General features: G+C 39.0%; 2 protein-coding genes across 3 annotated transcripts in view; both read right to left on the reverse strand.

The window, feature by feature from the left end:
- The window catches only part of C4A (complement C4A (Rodgers blood group)), a 52817-nt gene extending 52456 nt beyond the window's left edge, over positions 1–361 (reverse strand). For both annotated transcript variants that reach the window (XM_040702478.2, XM_040702475.2), the window contains exon 1: positions 70–361. The gene's annotated coding sequence lies outside the window, so the exon portion shown is untranslated. The remainder of the gene's footprint in view (positions 1–69) is intronic.
- A 3311-nt stretch (positions 362–3672) lies between these two features.
- The window catches only part of FREM2 (FRAS1 related extracellular matrix protein 2), a 122069-nt gene continuing 106819 nt past the window's right edge, over positions 3673–18922 (reverse strand). Inside the window, exons 17-24 of the mRNA XM_417087.8 lie at positions 18006–18198; positions 15696–15800; positions 14445–14572; positions 14208–14342; positions 10219–10345; positions 9433–9620; positions 9147–9293; positions 3673–7498 (exon numbers count right to left, since the gene is read on the reverse strand). Of these exons, the coding sequence (XP_417087.5) occupies positions 6986–7498; positions 9147–9293; positions 9433–9620; positions 10219–10345; positions 14208–14342; positions 14445–14572; positions 15696–15800; positions 18006–18198 (1536 nt within the window). The 3' untranslated portion in view covers positions 3673–6985. The remainder of the gene's footprint in view (positions 7499–9146; positions 9294–9432; positions 9621–10218; positions 10346–14207; positions 14343–14444; positions 14573–15695; positions 15801–18005; positions 18199–18922) is intronic.

The raw sequence follows: 18922 nt of genomic DNA on the forward strand, positions 1-18922 counted from the left end.
AACAGTTTCACCCAACACTTTGTGACAGTGGTAAGAAAAACCTATCTGTAGCAGAAATTGGTGACTCACCAGGCAGGATGCTCCTCACACCTTGATCTCGCCCGGTCGCTTTGGGAGCAGGATGAAGTTAGGTCTAATGCTGAGGGCTCAGATAGACCAGAGGAACCTCTCCCTGTCCAGCCAGGGTGCCAGGAGCACAGAGGAGTGACAGCTGATGGGCTCTTGGGAATAAAGCTGCCCCTCTGTTGTCCCTTTGGGGAGTCCTGGACTGCGGCCTACTGCAGGCGCCTCTCCCTTTAGCAGCCAGATTCCCTCATTCTGCAACTAGATGTTTACTTCATGCCTTCACCAAATGAAAGAGACTCTTTAACATGCCTGGGGACCTAGAGAAAGGCTCACGTGGCCCTGACGCTGGCAGTATCCTCTGGCTCTTGTGGGCACATGCTCACTGAGACAGCATTTCTCCTGGCCTGTGGCCATTCCAGGCCAACCAGCAACCACAGACCTCACAGCAGTGGCAGGAGGAGAGCCAGGAGAGCAGCAGCCCAGCAGAATGGCTCTAAGGGAACTTTGCCCTGGGGAGTGTTGTCCAGCCTGACACTGCTAGTAGCATAAAATGGATAGAAGAAACACTGAAATGTGGGTGTTCTGAGCACTTCAGTTATTTAACTTCTCTTTGCCCTGGTTCATTTACTTGCCATTTACTGCGTGTTCTCAAGCCTAGTTTCAACCCCCCTGTTATGTGCAGGGTCGCCAACCACCAGACCAGGCTGCCCAGAGCCACATCCAGCCTGGCCTTGAATGCCTCCAGGGATGGGGCATCCACAACCTCCTTGGGCAACCTGTTCCAGAGTGTCACCACACTCTGAGTGAAGAACTTCCTCCTAATATCTAACCTAAACCTCCCCTATCTCAATTTAAAACCATTCCCCCTTGCCCTATCACTATCCACACTCCTATAAAGCCTCCTGACATTTCACCACAATTTTGTTCCCAGACACAGAGGCATGTGGTACTGTGAACAATTAGCCAGATGCTACTCCAGCGTTTTTTTCCTGGACTTGACCACTGGGAACCAGTCCCTGTTGGCCACAGTGCAAGCTTTCCATGTTGAAATCCAAGTCTTTTCCAAGAAGTGGAAGAAAAGCTCAGCTGCATCCCCAGGAGATCCTAGCTCTACAGAACTTATAATTCATATTTCTGCCTTGCTAGGATCATTTTGGTGCCATTAGAAACATAAGAAAAAAAGAGAAAAAACACGTCAGTGAAAGAGACACTTGATAGTACAAGAAATATTCTTTTAGCTTTCTGCTACAAATAGCAGAGAATATAAGGTAAATAAAATCATCATCAGTACCTTTTAGCTCTGCTTCAACCCTCCTCTCCCTAGATGCTTTATTTATTTCTGTCTAGATCATATGCCTTCATGGGATATGCACCAGGAAGAGCTATTGACTCAGAAAACCATTTCAAGCAGTCCTCAGCGGGAGATGTAGGCAGATGCGAGGTGCAGGTAGCTCGCCTGATAGAGACCTAGTGCTGATGCTATGTCAAACGAGAGCTTTCATGTCCTCTTATCCCTAGAAGAAATACATATACTTCTTTGTACTTCATACTGTCAATTGTAAGTGTGGGACTGGAAGCTCTTTGTAGGACTATTACAGCATGACAGTGGCTTTTCTGGGTGAGGAATCTGCTCCTAACAGCACCAGGAGTGGAGCTGCAGGGAAGAGAAGGGAAAGAGAAGAACAGTCTGTTCCCTTTCCTGAATCCTACCAGCTTTTTCTTGTCTGGCCTTTCTTAACTAGTTGCTGTATCAAAGAGCCAGCTTTAATGACCTTTCTTCCACGGATTTCATTTCTTGTTTCGTTTGGCACACACATAATTTTGCTGTAGTGAGTCTCGCAATTACAATTCTATGTCAGATGATAAGGAATTGCCTTTTGTCTGTGTAGCCAGCAAATTTTGTTGGGTTGAATCTCTGTAAAACAGTGAGGAACAGTGAATCATTGTTCCCTACCCATAGTCTCTGTAACATTCAGGATTTAAGGCATCTCTGCAATATTCTTCCTGGAATATTTATTTCCTAAGATTTCCTAAAATATTGTTGTAATTTACTGCCATCCATATTTACTTCCATGAGATCCATTATGTGCTTTTTATTATTATTATTTATTTATTTTGAAGGGAATGCAAGAGGGAGAAAAGCAGATATTAATACGGTACTTAAAGTGATGGGCTCTCTTATGCAGAACATGTCCCCTTGTCCTCTATGGTAACTGAATTAGAGCTTTTGCTAGAAATAATGCTCAAAGCACACTATAGACAATCAGTTCTACTAGATTGACTGGAGAACTTCAACCGGCCCCGCTACAGATTCACGGTTTGTGTGGAAATTTACACTCAGGAATACTTGTAGCATGAAAATGCAAATAACAGGAGGTAGCAGGAATTCAGTGCATGCGTGGGCATTGGCCATTAAGTGAAGCAAGATGCACTGTTTCAGAACCTTCCAGCTGTTCCCTTCATTTTTACTGGAAGTCAGCAGATAGTTACCAAAGCAACAGTAGTAGCAGGTAAATTCTGAATGAATCATTTCTTGAGATAAATAAGAAGAAAATCAAAAATCAAAGAGCCAATCACTTCAGAGTAACTTACTGAAGAGCTTTCAAAATTTAAGACATTCAGTTGCAGGAGCTGAATTTGAAGACATTTCAAAATACAGTAAGGATGCATCAAAAGAATCCTGACCCCTACCAGTAATGGAATGTAGCTGCAATACACAAATGGACTGTGAAGGAAAAGCCATTCTGGGCCTTTTGGAATATGCTTGGACATCTTAGTAGAAATAGAACTGCACCTAAAGACAAAATGAGCATGGACATGACTTAACCACTGTGGACAATCTCTAATTGGGAAATTAATGCCCTTTGATCTACTGACAGTGTACCATTTGTAGCAATTTCATAGAATTATAGACTGGTTTGGGTTGGAAGGGACCTTTTAAGATCATGTAGTTCCAACCCCCTTCCATAGGCAGGGACACCTGCCTCTAGACCAGGTTGCTCAAAGTCACATCCAGCCTGGCCTTGAATTCTTCCAGAGAAGGGGCATCCACAGCCTCTCTGGGCAACCTGTTCTGGTGTGTCACCACCCTCACAGTAAAGAATTTCTTCCTAATACGTAAGTCTAAAAATTTATATTGTAGTAGGACAGAAACATTTCCAATGTGATTTGCAGCAGTAGAAATCACAACAAAGATCTCACAGACGTTATGCTGGAGGGTTCAGATCAGTTTAAGGAGTAAGTGTAAGAGTACAATCCACCTGAGCAAGTTTAGGTAGTGAAGGGGAATGGAGAAGCACAGGAATATGACAACCAAGCCTACAAAGGACTTGCAGACCTACTGCTGCTATCTATAGGTCTGGACATTTCTGATGTTCTGCAGCTGAAAGAAGTAACCTCTCTCTGAGTCATGAGCACAACTCCAATGATTACAAAGCAGTCCCTCTGCTGAACACTTTGTGACCAAAAGGCAACCACTTCAGGAAGGAAGCAGGAAGACATTGCAAATACTGCAGTAAGCTTATGGCCTTCAGTTGATGTAATAAATTCACTTTTCATAACGACGCGTTACTGACCACTCTCCACTGTGTGATCGTTATACACAGATTTGAGATTAGTAACAAAACAGAAGTAGTTTTATTTTTATTTTTTCCTGATAAAAATGCCAAATATCACAGCCACAGACATACATAAAAACTTGCTCCAAATAAATATGCATGGAAAGATTTCTGACAGCTTGATAACAAATTTAAGCACAGCAGTTACTGTATAAAGGGTTTAACAAATGGCATTACTGCTAGCGGAATACGTATCTTCAGGGAAAAGAAGATTGAATACATAATCTGGAAATAGATTAAATATATATATAAAATTCAGTTTATTGCATGGATAGATAAATATTAATATACTTGTGCATATAACTGGGGATGAGGCACTTATTCAGGTTAGTATAAACAAGGTCACTTGTTATGTAGAAGGAAAAATGTTAATAAGCCTCCAAAACCTCTTGCTGAAATTCAAAACCTTGAAGCCATAATAACAAAGCATGCTGCTACAGTTGTATTTATAGTTCACTGAATTGTAAGAAATTCAATTTCTTAGGAATGGGACAAACCTGGCAGGTCTTACTGGGAACACTGGGATTTTTTTCTCAGGCAGAGGACTTTGATACCTGATTCACGAATCTCGCTAATTCTCGTCCAGCTTCTCAGTGTGTCCTTTGTGTTTCATTTTGTTATCAGTAGGTTTTTTGAATGTATTTTTAGGAAAATGTTTGTCCGATAATCCCCATCAATCAGAACCTTTTACAGGGCTGTAACCAGACATTATTCAAAGCAGTGATCAAGTTGCCTACCAGACTCAATATTTGGCTTGCAGAACACACAGTTTTTGATGTGATTTCATAAAAAGATGGGATTTCATAAAAAGAAATAATAATTATTTAAAAAAAGGTTTTGCCTGCAAGCAACTTTAATGGTATTTCAGTCTGTTAAAATTCGAAAGCAGAAAAACTGCTCTATGGATAAACACCTACATTCTGTATTTATTACATATATATTTTAAAAGATCTTCTCTGCTTACACAAAACAGGCATTTTATAAATATTAAAATGTTCTATTATTTACACGTGCCCCATTTTACTGTAGAATCACTGTCCGAATACGCAGGTTATTGGAGACAAATTCTGCCTTTCTCGTAATCAGTTATTTCACGTACGGGCACAAGGGCAAATCTGATCCTAGATTAGAATTGTAACTTAGTTCTGAACTTGAAACATAAAACACATCTGTGGCTCAAGTCTTTGATCAATCTTGCACACATAATACACAGATCACAAAACCAGGAACTTCATTACAAGAGTAAATTAATGTCAGGTGACCAGGGAAAAGGTCTAATGCACTGGGCATGTCTTGTGGATAATTATTTCAGGCTAGAACTCAGATTAATTAAAATAAAAGATGACTGCATGACTTTAATAATGGAGCTTGACCCTCAGGTTGCTGAAAACATCTTTCAATTAAGCAGTCTGAACAACAGTCTTCAGAAAACCCAGGAAAAGACGATACAGATTCTGACCTGATTCACTGAGTGAAAAACTGACGAAGCCTTACGAAATGAGTGAAGTCACAACAATATAAATCCAGAGATATTAGCGTGAGTCCCTCCGTGGGCACATTCACACCGTACCACAAATCATAGCACAGACATTCCCAGGAGAGTAGACCTCAACATTTCTCAGCCTTATGGATGTTTGTGCAGAATCATTAAGTTGGGTCTCCCTGTGTTTACAGCCCACCACAGGTAGGATACAAAGCCTTCTGGATAGATTTTAGATCAGAGGCAGCACTCTGTGCTAGCAGCCAGGCTGCTTTCAGGCTGGATCTTCAGATTTCTGCAGCGTGGTCCCCAGAATGCCAAATGCCAGATGGTTTGCAGCTTGAGGATAGTTGGGGGTTGCCAGTATCCACCACCAGAGGCTTTGGAAGGGAACAGGTTTTTCAGCACCAATCTTAACAGCCTGCTTCAGATTTTATTTAGTTTATATAGTCAAACTCCACTGACTTGAAAAAATTTATTCATATCAACTGCTAGTGTGACAAATGGGACAATCTTCAGGATTACATAGCATCCATGGCCAAGCATTTGGCAGGATACCTTTAGGGCAGAACAGGTCCTGTTTGGATTAAAACATGGCATGGGACACTGCTGATCCAAACTTGATTGAGACATCACGCTGTCAGATTGTCTATATTGGAAAGACTGAGAGAAAATCAGAATCTCTCTTTCAGAAGTAGTCATTAGTTAAAAAAAAAAAAAATAGCCCAGCAATGACCTAGCATGTTTGTCAAGATATGCTATAATGATACACCAATAAATACTACTTGATTAAATCATGTTATATTTTTTTCTTCACTTTGTTGCCACTTGACATGGCAACTGACAATCACATGCTGGATTCAGTATCATGATTCCTAGGCTCAGTTCAGGCAGAACTTTGTCCTCTGCATTTTGAATCTAACACTAGGTACTGAAATACTAATGCTTGCATTTCCCAGCAGTGGATATGCACTAAAAAGTACAATTTGCCTTACAACACATCCATGATCCTTTATAAACTTCAGAAGATATGCATCCAGTTCCTGTCAAAAACAAAATTCCTTCTAGATTTGTTGTATTCTTTGGCTTTATATCAACATAAATAAGGAAAAAAAAATCTGATTAAATAGCTGAATAAGAATTTGCAGAAAAGAGTACGTATTGCCTTTTGTGACATGCAACTGATTATAATGTTATGCCATCTAATCTAGCTGTCTTTTGAAAAAGTTCAGTTAAACATAAGGAAAAAACAACTAATTGCTGGTATAGCTTAAATGAAGTCAGAGTCTTACAGGAGGGAGGATTCATGCCTAAGGCATTTTATCACCTTTCAGCCCAACTGTAGACGCTGAGTTCTTTGTGAGAAACAGTACAAAGTTTAACGAGTGTAAGTATTCCACCTCTCAAGTATTCAGTATTTCTAAAGAAACAGATTTCCTCTCTTATTACAGACAGGACCTATAGCACCTTTGGATAGTTTCTACTACTTTTTTGAAATGTCAGCAAATACAAAAAAAAAAAAAAAACAAAACCAAAACAAAATGTTCTCCCTTACAATGCAGTTCCTTGAACTCCTGCTAAAGATTAGTGCATGATATAGGGACGTCACCATAACCTTTCGTGCAAAGTGGGAGATTCAGTATGGATTCTTCTATTGTTGATAAAGGCAGCAAAAGTTCAGGATAAAAAATTTCAAGTAAATCTAGAAGCATGTGAACTTTTTACTCTTCATGAGTCACCATGATCTGCTGCTACAAAAGTGCAGTTCAATTTTGTTTTGAGGCACCCTGGAGACTCTGGGTTGAATCCTGTGGTCTTTGAATCAAACCTCGGAGCTGTCACTGGTGTAGCTATTGGGAAGCATCATTGGTTCATTGCTGCCTGACTTCTTTGTGGCTTCCTTCTTCTCAGAATTTTGTCTCCGCTTCAGCAGCAAAATGATGATTGTAATTAAGCAGATAGCAAGGAAGATGGCAGCAGCTCCACCGACGATTGTGACTACGCTGACTCCTGAGCTCTGGCTGTTCAGTTCTCTGGGGAGAACACCACTGACCGCAACCTCCCTTTGAGGGACCTGTTTCCTGCTGGTGCGATCCAGTGCTATGTGCTGTATGTTTGTCCCTCGGTTGTTTTCTACTCCAATGTCTCTTGCAAGCTCTGGAGCTCCCACAACTCCTCTCTTATGACGTCTCTGTGTGGATCCTGCTGGGCTACCTCCACTAAAGAGTGAGTGGTACTGCTGCTCCACACTTCTTTTGCCAATTCCACGGTTAGCATTCTCCTTTGATCGTACAGTGTAGATTGTATGGACATACCACTCCCTGCCCAATGACACCTAGAAAGACACAATTTTTTCCTTTTAAACTTACACGCACAATCTGGACAGTGCTATAAACAGACAAAATCAATTACCGCTTCGTAATGATTGTCTGGACAGTACTTTCAAATTTCAAAATCAAGAACAGATAAAACACACTATGTGTCAATCAGTCCCAGGTAAGTCACATTTTCTGTCAAAATTTTAAGGAGATATAGTGTTAACTCCTCTCCATAGCCATACTCTATAACTACCAGGTGCAGATGAAGAAAAACAGCCTTGTCATTTAACTTTGTACCATTAATACCAATGTCCGTACAGGTCTTTTGCAAAGAACCTCAGCTGTAGACAGGCTACAGAAAAGGGGCTTTTCCAGACCTAACCTGCCAGCCTTCTAGGCCTTACCTATGGCTCCTGTTTCCATCTGAACATAAGAAAGCAATTTGTCCTTTTAAGGTGGTTGAACAGAGAGCCTGTACAATCTCCATTCTCGGAGTCATTCAAAATCCAACTGGACAAGACCGCCTTGAGCAGAGGGGTTGAAACACACAATTTCCAGAAGTCCCTGACAACCTCATTCATTCTGTGATTCCCTGCAGTCTGTGTAAGATAACACCATCTTCCATGAGTCTGTCCTGTATTTTCTGAATACTTAATAAATTTGGCAAGATCCAGTAGGATGGTCTGAATCTGTCCAATTTTTTTTTAAGGCTACTGGTTTCCACCTTCAGTAGTTGCCCCCAGATTCTGTTATCGTGCAAAATACTGAACACATTTTCTATTTTACACTTGTTTTTCCACATATTTGTCAGGACATAATGTTGTTTCTTCACATTCTCATTCTTTTGACAGAGTGAGGGCAAAAAAGTACTGCATTACTGGGAGTGGATTCTTTATATCAAAACCAAGATATCAGTTCAGTGGGGTCAGGTTATAAAACCATTTTTATATTAAGTAGGCTGTTCTGTTGAATACTACATTGTTTACGATGGGACGTAACATTGAATGGTCAGGAATAAGATTAATGACTTCTTAGTACTTCTTCTAATTTGTACTCTTCAGTTTGGCATGTAGTTTTGCAATTACTAAAGGAGGTAAAGTCTAAAGAGAAAACAGCTGGCTGAGTCATACAGATCTAAAGAATGAAGTAAACAGCTGATGGGTTATATAGAATTAAGAAGCAGGTATATCCTTTGGATTTCAATTTAAAGGCCTTCCCGTGGTTAGATGTTTTGCAGTATGCAAGTTTGTGAAGATGACTTGCAGAGAAAATGTTGCATTAATTAGATTCTGATGATGTTCTCTATAAATGCTTACCATACTTTTACTCGGTATCTTAGACAAGAGAGATGAGAAGGAATAAAACAATGCTGTGTAAGAAGAAACTTAAGTTCTTAGAAGAAATGCATAACAGTCATTGATATAATTTCTCCTTAGATTACGGAATGAAACAGAAGAAAAGCAATATTGTCCCTATAGGAATTGTCTTAAAAGTATTCCAGATTTTACATCTTGAAATTTATAAGCATTTATAACACTGTTTAATTGTACTGAAATCACAATAAATCTTTCAGTTGGTTTCAATATGACTTACACTTAAAAACATTTCTTGTACAAGTGTTTGTACTTGGTTCTGTGTCTTGGTACTAAGCTATAGAAATCATACCTGAAACAGAGGAGTTGAGTCCACTTTAAATCCATCAGAGCCTGGTTGTTTAACTAAAGAAATTGCTTCAGGATCATCTATTGCAAGTTTTGCATTAAAAAGCACATCTCCAAAGCTCGTGGCTTGTGTCTCTGGTTGAGCTTTATCCTACAAGGTCACAGAGGTAAAAAAAAAACACATTTGTAAAATACAGTTTTGTTATTCCCAGGTTGGCTTTAGATTAAAAAAAAAGTGCAAAAAATATTATCTCAATAAATGTGTATTCTCCCAGAGCTAGAAATCTTACCACAATCTTAAATCTGTACAGAAGGGATGGAGAATCAGCAAGACATCCATATTCGGTGTTGGATGGATTATACTTGGGTACATATCCATCAGCTCCTGTACACAGGAAAACCTTCTCAATGCTACAGTAGAAGGAATCACCCAGATTTTGCACTGGATCCACCATCACTCGACCATAAATGACATCACCTGTAAAAGAATGCACATAGTTCACATCCTGTTACACAGGAACAGTTAACACAATACTGAAGCTAAACAAATAAGCCTAATTAAGAAGCTTGGTGAAGTGTAATGTGGCTGCAGTTTCTGCTCACCTCAAATGTCCAAGCTGAAGACTCTCAGTCTGCCTACAGCTACATCAAGAATTTACATGAGACACCTTTCCACCCAGCTTTCACCAGAGGGTGTTGCCAAAGGCTGTGATCAAACCGCACTCTTCCACACACTCTGGGCCACATAATAGCACTAGAAAGCCATTTGCAGTTGCTATAATTAGAACCAGTTCAGAAGCTGCTTTAAATTATGGGCTATATTCAGGTCTTAACTCAAAAAATGTTTATGAAGTGCACAGCATTTGAGAAATGGCACCAGTAACGTCAACTTCAGATGTAATAGTTTCAGTGTAGATGGACCAAGGGCTCTGATATAAAGTGCCAGTAGGAAAGGCAAATGCAAAAGAACACAGCTAAACAGAGCTAAATCCTTATTCCTGGTTTGCTTTGACTGAAACAGAATCCTGAAAGTGTGAACCACATATTAAAGGTCTATGATCAGTGCACAATTTTACCTTCTGAGAAAGCAACATCACTTTCTTGTCCAAAGCCCATTGATCCGTCTGATAGCCAGAGTGTCTTTTTGGAGAGAAGGAACATCTGGGTATTCAAGCTGAACTCAGCAGCCACCGGGTCACTGACCTAAAACACAACAGTGCTTCAACAAGCATTCTTTAATCACTTTCAAAACACTGATCTTCTTCTATATACACTATTAATCAGTTCTGCATATCTACATGCAATAATACACCTTAAAGATAAATATTTATTTGCACTAGAAATATATTGCTACATATTTTACATGCATATAGCCTATGGCTTATCTACTTCTGTGATTGATGAGATTCTGGGCAAGTTTCTTCCCACCACATTTTTCAAATCACAGACAAGAAGGTGCCCAGGGCAACTTATATGTGTGGCTATGTGAGGAAAATATTTTCTTCAATATCTTGTCTCCTTTTGTCTTAGTCTGTTTTCTCTATCCCATTTTTACCCTTACACTGAAGTCCCACCTCTGTTTCTGATTCTCTGATATCCATTTGCAAGACTCAGTGATTCAGGATATCTGTGTATGTATCTCAGATCATATATGTGAAAAGGCACCAAAACATCTGAGAATCTTTTATGCTAATATTTATCTTCATATATTTGATATAGTTTATCTATGTTTATCTACAGTTATCTGTGATTTTGTTTGATTACGTAATAAATCTACAATAAAACAATATTATTAGAAACAGGTTCTCATTGGGCCATGTACTTCATAAACATAAGTTAGAAGACAACCCTATATTGGGCATAAGAAAAAGGAAAGAATATAGCAAACAGAAGGACTGAGGAGAATCCAGAACTCAAAAAGATGCATTTCATGCATTCAAAAAAAAAAAAAAGAAAAAAAAAAGAAAAAAAGAAGAACAAAAGGCCACTAAACAAATAAGAAAATGCCTTTGTATATGCATATATATGTGAAAAAGAAGGAAAGAAGACACAAATGAAAACACTCTTGCTGGCCCATAGACAACAGCTGATGGAATAAAATATAACAACATCAACAGAAACTGCTGCCACAATATATGCATGCTTATTCTTCTTCAAATCCTTTTTTTCACAATAGGCTCCCAAAACTGTCAGAGCAACAGGATTTATCAAGAAGAATGAACAGGTAAAAACATTTTTATAAACTTCACAAAGAGAAACCCTATCCCAATAACCTTTTCACGGAGATTATAATAATTAAAAAATCATTTCCAATCTCTTTGGAATGTTTCCTTCCAAATGCCCGGATTCAAGCTACTGGGTTGTGATCCCACAGCTTCAAATACCTATCTGAGTCTACAGGTTTTCAGCTGAGGATCTGAAAGAGAATCAAGCATGGCCTCATCAAGCACTTCCTTGGCAGAGTAAATGTCTACTGAACTGGAAACAAAAGACATGTGCTAAACAAAAGGCACTGACCTCAGCCACACCGTTTACAACAATGCTAAGAGCAATGGCCTGGATAAATACTATGCCTATAGCATGGAATACATCCCTCATTCATTCTGTTTCAAGTGACTATTTTTATTTCAGTTTTACTTGTAAGACTCAGAGCTTCCAATGGCTGACTTATAGCTGAAATCTATGACAGTAATTTAAATGTAATTGCTTACATTGTCCAGCTAAGGAATTTTAAACAAAGAGCACCTAAAAACATAATCTGTGAGAATTTGCTGAGTGAAAAAAAGTACAATCAGTTTACTCTGCCTATCTGTCATACTCATGAACTTTGCATATGGATGGTTTGACACTATGTATATACCTATCCACCTCCTTGGAACAAAACCCACCAGATACCTGGTACCTCAAGAAGTAGATTGCTCCTGAGACAGGTTCATGTCAGGGCAGCAAGTATTATGGGAGTAGTTTTGTCAAGAGATAGTCATGCACATTTAAAGAAAGGAGATGCTGAAGAGATTGGGATATAACAGAAATTGCAGTTTGCATGCTGTCATGTACAGGACATCCCAGAATGAACTAGTGGTAATACAATGCTCAGTAGTGTTACAGGCTACCTGCTTCCCTCTTCTAGGGCCACAGAAAGAGGAAAAACGAAATGAGTAGAAGCATGGTAAAGACGGAAATACTGAAGTGAAATCTTCACAGAGAGAACACAAAAATATCTTTTCTACTTGATTTTTGCATCTTAGAGTGACCCCTCACACATAAACAATGAAAACATCAGAGATGGAAATCCAAACAAAATGATTCCAAGAAAACAAAAAGTCTCATACTAAAAATACCAAGAAGATAATTCAGTAGAGCAGCTGGGACACTAGAGTGAGAATTAAGAGAAACAATTTTTGTTGTTCAATTTCATAATTTGATTTACAGTCAAAACCACTTTGATCCATTTTTGAGACTGGCACTCACTGACTTCAGTGGGCCTGTGCAAGGTATCAGGATGTTCTTAGTCTAAGAACTAGCATCGCAGTGTGAACTTTCATGCTCACTTCTCTGTTTTGTGTTTCTTACTTCTAAAACTTGGATACTAACACTTACTCATTTTTGCAGAATGCCTAGAAGTCATACTGGATTCCACTTCGAGACCATATATTCTTTCCATATATGATCAAAAGAAACAAAAGTGGACTGCAAAATTTCCTGATTTCCTTTCACCATGTGTATCTCAAAACAATGAGTTGGTCATGATTTGAAAATTGCTGGTGATGGGGACTAACCAGCAACAGTACTTGGCGATTATGACACTATTAAAGTTGTGTACCTTATCCCTAATTTTAATCTATGTACCTGAAACTTGCATATACTACACTATTAAAGCTTTATCTGACACAAGGAACTCTATAGCAGCCATTTTATTTTCACAAAACTGTTCTCACAACGTGAGAAATTTGCTCCTTTGGCTTCTTCCAGGTGAGATAAATATAATATTCCTATGCTACTTTGCCAATTTTGCAACAATTTTTTGCTGCTCTTTTGAATTTTCTTCAAATCATCAATATCTTTCTTGTTTGTGTGAGGACTGGACACAAGCTGTGGTTCAGCACTGCTGTGAATAGCTTGAGAGTTCCTAGAAGCAGATTAGAAATGCCAGATGAAAGCCAGAGTGCTGAACTAGTAAAAATCCGCCCCTCCCAACTCAAGCCATTCATTTTTTCCAAAATGTTTTGCTGGGTTAATTCTGAGAAGGCAGGCTTCATGTCAGATCATGTATCATCTCTCTGTTTCACCAGAACTTAATGCCGTATCAGGAATCATCTGTTCTCCCATAGCTGGCATAACACCAAATGAAAGCATAAAGGCTGCATACATTCTTTTGCATACTCTGGCTAATTCAACAGGAAACTGATTGTGTATCTCTGGCTGATCCACACTGTATTTACACTGTAAGATGATCTAATAGCATACATCTATACTACTAATGAGCATGAAACCACAGCCACATTGCTCCAGTCTTGGTAGTATTGGCTCCAAATAACAGAAGTGATAAACATTCATCCTTACTCTTCCCAGGATCATGCTAGCCCTTTTGACTAGTGAACCATTTTGCTGAGGCTGGGATTCTTCCCACTTAATATCACAAATAAGTCTTAAAGCTGAGTATTTTAACAGCATTGGTTATTTACACTGCCTTCACAATTAGTGGAGGAAGTCCTATCTTAGGACTGGATCAACCCTCCTCTGAAGGTCCCACTTCCAATACCAGAGACATCACACAAATCAATGTGAATGAACATCCTTCTGACTATCCCAGAAAAATGAACAAAGATTGCCCATGCATCAAGGAAAAAAAAAAAAAAAAGAAGACCTGTGCTCCTACATTAACCTTTCCATGTTGGGTAAAACTAAATAGCAGAAGAGAGCATGTTCTGTCACTCCAATTTTGGAACTGGTTTGTTGTAAGCAAGTAAATTAAATTTCTAGTACTATAATTACAAGATTACCAAAGGCAATTTGAGAATTAAAATGAAAAGGAAACATGAAGAAAATATCATTGGGGTGCTACCTGCTGGAATCGGATATCCAGATCAAATGTGATCGGCTCTCTAGGATTGCAGATCACTGGTAGGCTGTACTCCTGATGTGGAGCAGTGGTACAAGCTATCAGCTTTACCATATAGGTCCCAGAATAGTCTCGAACCTTTGTGGAGAGAGAGGGAGAGAGAAAGAGAGAAGGGTGTTAACACCAACATCCTAACTTACAAGTTGAGTTAAGAGAAAACAGCAAAGGCTGAGGTTTTACCGCAAAATCTGAAACAAAGCTCCACTGCTGTACTGGCTGGTTGTACGTAGGCTCGCTTCGGATGAGGCTGAGGCTGAAGGTTAGGCTTGGGTGATCAGCTGACATAACCATGGAAGTTAGAGATGAAGCTAGAAATATACCAATAGAGAGATTTGTCACCTTTAGTGTTACGGTGCAGACTCTCAGAGCCTGACAAACATTCCCAGTAATTCATAAACCATAATGCTATGGGTGATGTTAATGCTTTTACAGGGCAATGGGCTTTATTAGCTGAAACTTACAAAATGAATTACAGTCAACACAGCTGGGCCCCCTTGACTCTTGTTCAAATGTCGGTTAAGCAGTTGTTTTTGGGCTACACAACCAGAATTGTATGAAGATTAAATCTAACTGAAAGGCAAAACAGTGAGAGTGGAATGGCAAAGATCTATAATCCCTCCTGCTTTTAACTTGGAATGTCAGCCCAGGGAACAAAAAATAATTTATCTTAGCAGAGTAACTCTTTCAGTCCTACCCAATACCCAAAACCTTAAACTCTAGAGGACAGCTGAGAAAAAGCAGAATCACTATGAAGGAGTGTTATAGGTTAAAAAAATAACTAACTAAAACAGATTTTTTTTTCCCCCTTCTCACTATTGTTCAGCAGATTTAATTTACTTGGATAGTCTTTTCCATTGCCAACATTCATGTACAGACTTATATCTGTAGAAAGAGTCTTATACCTGTGATTATTCTGAATAAAGGCAGAAGGGTTTAAACAGATTAAATTGCAGGATCAAGTCCTCAGTAATGACTTAATTGAATGGCAGTGAGAATGTTTTATTAACAGAGTGATACAAAACTCCTACTAAGGCTTTCCTTACTCTTTGAAAAAAGTCTAAATAACATGGAAAGGCTGCAAATTAGAAGAGAAATTATAATTCTTAGTCTCTAAATAGAGATAGATAGTCCATCTTAGCTTTTGGATCAAAAATGTGTTTTTATGGATCTCTAGTGGACAGATAGTCCTAGATCTTTACCTTTCATAAATCAGCCTTTTCATCAAGTGGAACTATTTCATTAAGTTTGAAATTCTGAATACAGTCCTCGATGACAAGCAAAAAAACCCAAACAGAATAAATCATTAGCGGGAGAGGCAGAGTATGTAAAAACATCAGGTGTCAGTAGCAGAACTAAGAAGAATGAAAAATATGAAATTTGGGAGGGGTGTCTGTATTTTTACAGTACTGCAAAGCTGCAGATTAAGCTTACCAGGGTGGGACATGACAAACAGACCGTGAAACCGTGCTTCAGTCTTGAAGTTGACAACCAGGCGTCCCTCTTCACTTATACGCATGCTGGTTGGGTACAGAGAACCTGTCAGCAGAAGCCAATCCATAAATATCATTCCAATTGCAGATGAAAAATAAATCACACTTCTACAAAACAGCAGCTCCACTCTTTTTACTCCCTCTTATTTCATCAGCTGTTTGGAAGGGAGCCTGCTAGTATCTTTTAGGTTCATGAAAGAGTCTTTTTAAACAAGAATTGACATAGTGGGACTAGAGCTAGAGTTTCACAATGTTTTCCAAAACACATAGAGAACTTCCCTGCAAATTCATAGTTTTACATATGTCATTATGGACCCACACTGATGTTCTAGTAGACTGAGAAAAATCCACAGCATAGGCAGCATCTGTATTCAGGACAACATAGTCAGGGCCAGTGGGTTCTGGAGAAGGAAGAATACTTTCGGTTTCACCAGGCATTCAAGCTGACTTCTACCAAGAAAAGCTTTGTCCTCTTTATCAGTGCCTCTCTGTCCATTGTGCCAAGACAGCACACACTGCCACTGTGGTAGCAGCAGTTGTATCTTCCATGGCACTGGTGAACAGCTGAATCTGTGAAACTTGTTCTGACAGGGTTTGTATTGCTGGAGATTTCTGGAACGAATTCATCCCAAAACACGAGCATAATGTTCCCCAATCTCAGGTTGTGAGGTCTTGTTTATATGTCAGAAGTGGTTTATTTCTGTTGCTTGAATTCAAGTCCCCTTTCCTCCAATATCCTGCAAAGCTTCAGAGTTCGGGCATTCCTACAGTGCTCCCTTACAGAGAGCCTGTGGCGTAACACCATCCTGTTTGCTAGTGGCAAGAAGAAAACAGGAATGCCCCTCCATAACGTGCCAGAAACCTAACATGTTCACCAATGTGAACACATATCACCTGCACAAAATCACTTGTACCAAATACATTAATTTATACATTAGAAATATATATAAACATATGTATGTATGTATACATGAATTATGGCTTTACATAGAATTTCTGTAGAGCAAATAAATGTATCCAGAGGCATAGAAATAAAGTGAGAAGTAGTTAACCCCTTCCTGCCTAGAAAAACACACAGTGAGAAGCAATAACTCTCAGAAGCTGCCCAAATCAGACTGGAATACATTGGATGTCTGCCCTCCACTACTCCTGTGCTCATTGTGTTTTATGCTTCTGTGTTCAAAGGGAGCTGCCAATGTTCATTACCTCCATAGCCCTGACTATCAGCTTTTTAGACATACAAATAAAAAATTAGAGCACCAAAGGCATGAAAATGGTGGCACAGACACATCACATAGTTGCTGAAACCAAGGATTAGATCTGGCTTTTAAGCGGTGACAAATACATCACATGATTTGTGGCATGTGGCTTGTTCTTTGGGCAGGGCCTGGCATGTGTTTCATTCTTCATGCACTGCAGATTGCCCTTGCCATTCCTCACTGCCTGCTCTTACATGAAGACAGAAATTGCCAAAAAAAAAAAAAAGAAAAAGAAAAAAAAAAGAATGGCTTCAGCTTCACACTGCATTGCTGGAATTGTGTGAGTGTACATATGTAATTACAGCTGGTGCCTGTATCCTACCTTAGGTTGGGACAGATATTGAACACCTGAAGCTAAGTAGATCTGCACATGAAGAACAAAGCAGTATATATGCACAACTATGCATTTTCATCTTTTGCAGATATCTGCATGGTTTTTAAAATAAATTCACTTTTTGCACCTTATCGCCTAATGATAAAGTTTGACCTGCTGACTAATTGCAGTCACAAATATTTATCAACAGGATCTATCACATTTAAAGAATATTTCACTTTTACAATTTACTAGTCTAATGGATAAGACAAGTTCTTATATCCATTATGGATTTCTCTTCCTTTTCAATGTTTCATAAATACAGTTTTTAAAATATCAAAATATTCTGGAATTGTATGTTCAGGGCCAGAAAAATATTGATAACACACACAAGTTTCAATTCTTCTCATTAATATTCAAATATATTGTGTGGTAACAGAATACAAAGACATGGTAAATGTTGAGGCTCTGAGTAGAAGTCAATGTGTTAATTTTGTGTACTTGAAACACAAAGAGGCAGTTGTCTTTCCTTGCAGGAAAAGAACTAATATCTTTCATAAGCAACCCAGCAGAGAATTTCAAGTGCTGGGCAAAACCAGACAGCTTGCAACCAATAATAAAGTGCAAATTACACTCTCTGTAAAAGAATGACTTCGATAAAAAGAAATCGGAGTCCCACCTTGGAGCTCTGCCTCTGGTGGGCTCCCGATGCCGTCCTTCCACAGGATGGCAGTGTCATACACAAAAGTCAGCCGGAGCTCAGACTGCAGGTCAAAGTGCTGCCAACCTCCTACGCCCACCGGAGAGTGGAAAACATAGGAGACGTACAAGGGGACCCTCAGTGTGACATAGGATTGTACGAGGTTGAGAACCTGCAAAAAGAAAAACGATTTCTTGAGGTTAGAGGTGAGGAAGGACGGTGCTGCACAGGCAATTCTAATGCAAGAAAAAAGAGAAAACAGAACTTGAAATAAAAATTGTGTCTGAATTACCTTTCAGTGCATCTCAAGTTATCTTTGCATTTCAAATTGAGCATGAATTCTGATAAACAAACCTCTAAATTTGAACTCATCATTATTGTTTGGGCTTTTTAAATAAATGAATAACATGAAGACTTTAGAAAATTTTAAAGTATCCTTCTGCATTTGCTCTGTCCTTTCCCAAAACCAACTCTTCTGCTTACATTCTTACATTACTCTCCTGCAAAAAGATCTACTGGAAGACCCTGAACTTGCTCAGAGGTCATTGAAAGACTGAGTTGTTCGACTGTACTCAGTGAGCTCTGGAATTATTTCCTCCTTTGTGCAGAGATACTGGCTAGCATACTGCATGCGAATGCACAAATCATACTGTCACTCACAAGGAACTGAAAATGATGTGCAGTTTGACACAGATTTAGAAGCAGATCCTCTACGCATATATTGTACAAAACAGTAGCATTATTATCAAGCAGAGAATTATAAATTCCCTCTACACATTTTGATAAAAAAGGCAAAGACGGTGTCAGTAAACTGTTACCTCTTAACACAGCTCTTATGTGATTCATGAATCCATTTCTGAAGTGTCTTACTTCACATCTCTCTAATTAAAAATATG

This window comes from Gallus gallus, chromosome 1, assembly GCF_016699485.2.
Source record: "Gallus gallus isolate bGalGal1 chromosome 1, bGalGal1.mat.broiler.GRCg7b, whole genome shotgun sequence".
In the NCBI taxonomy this organism is placed as follows: Eukaryota; Metazoa; Chordata; class Aves; order Galliformes; family Phasianidae; genus Gallus; species Gallus gallus.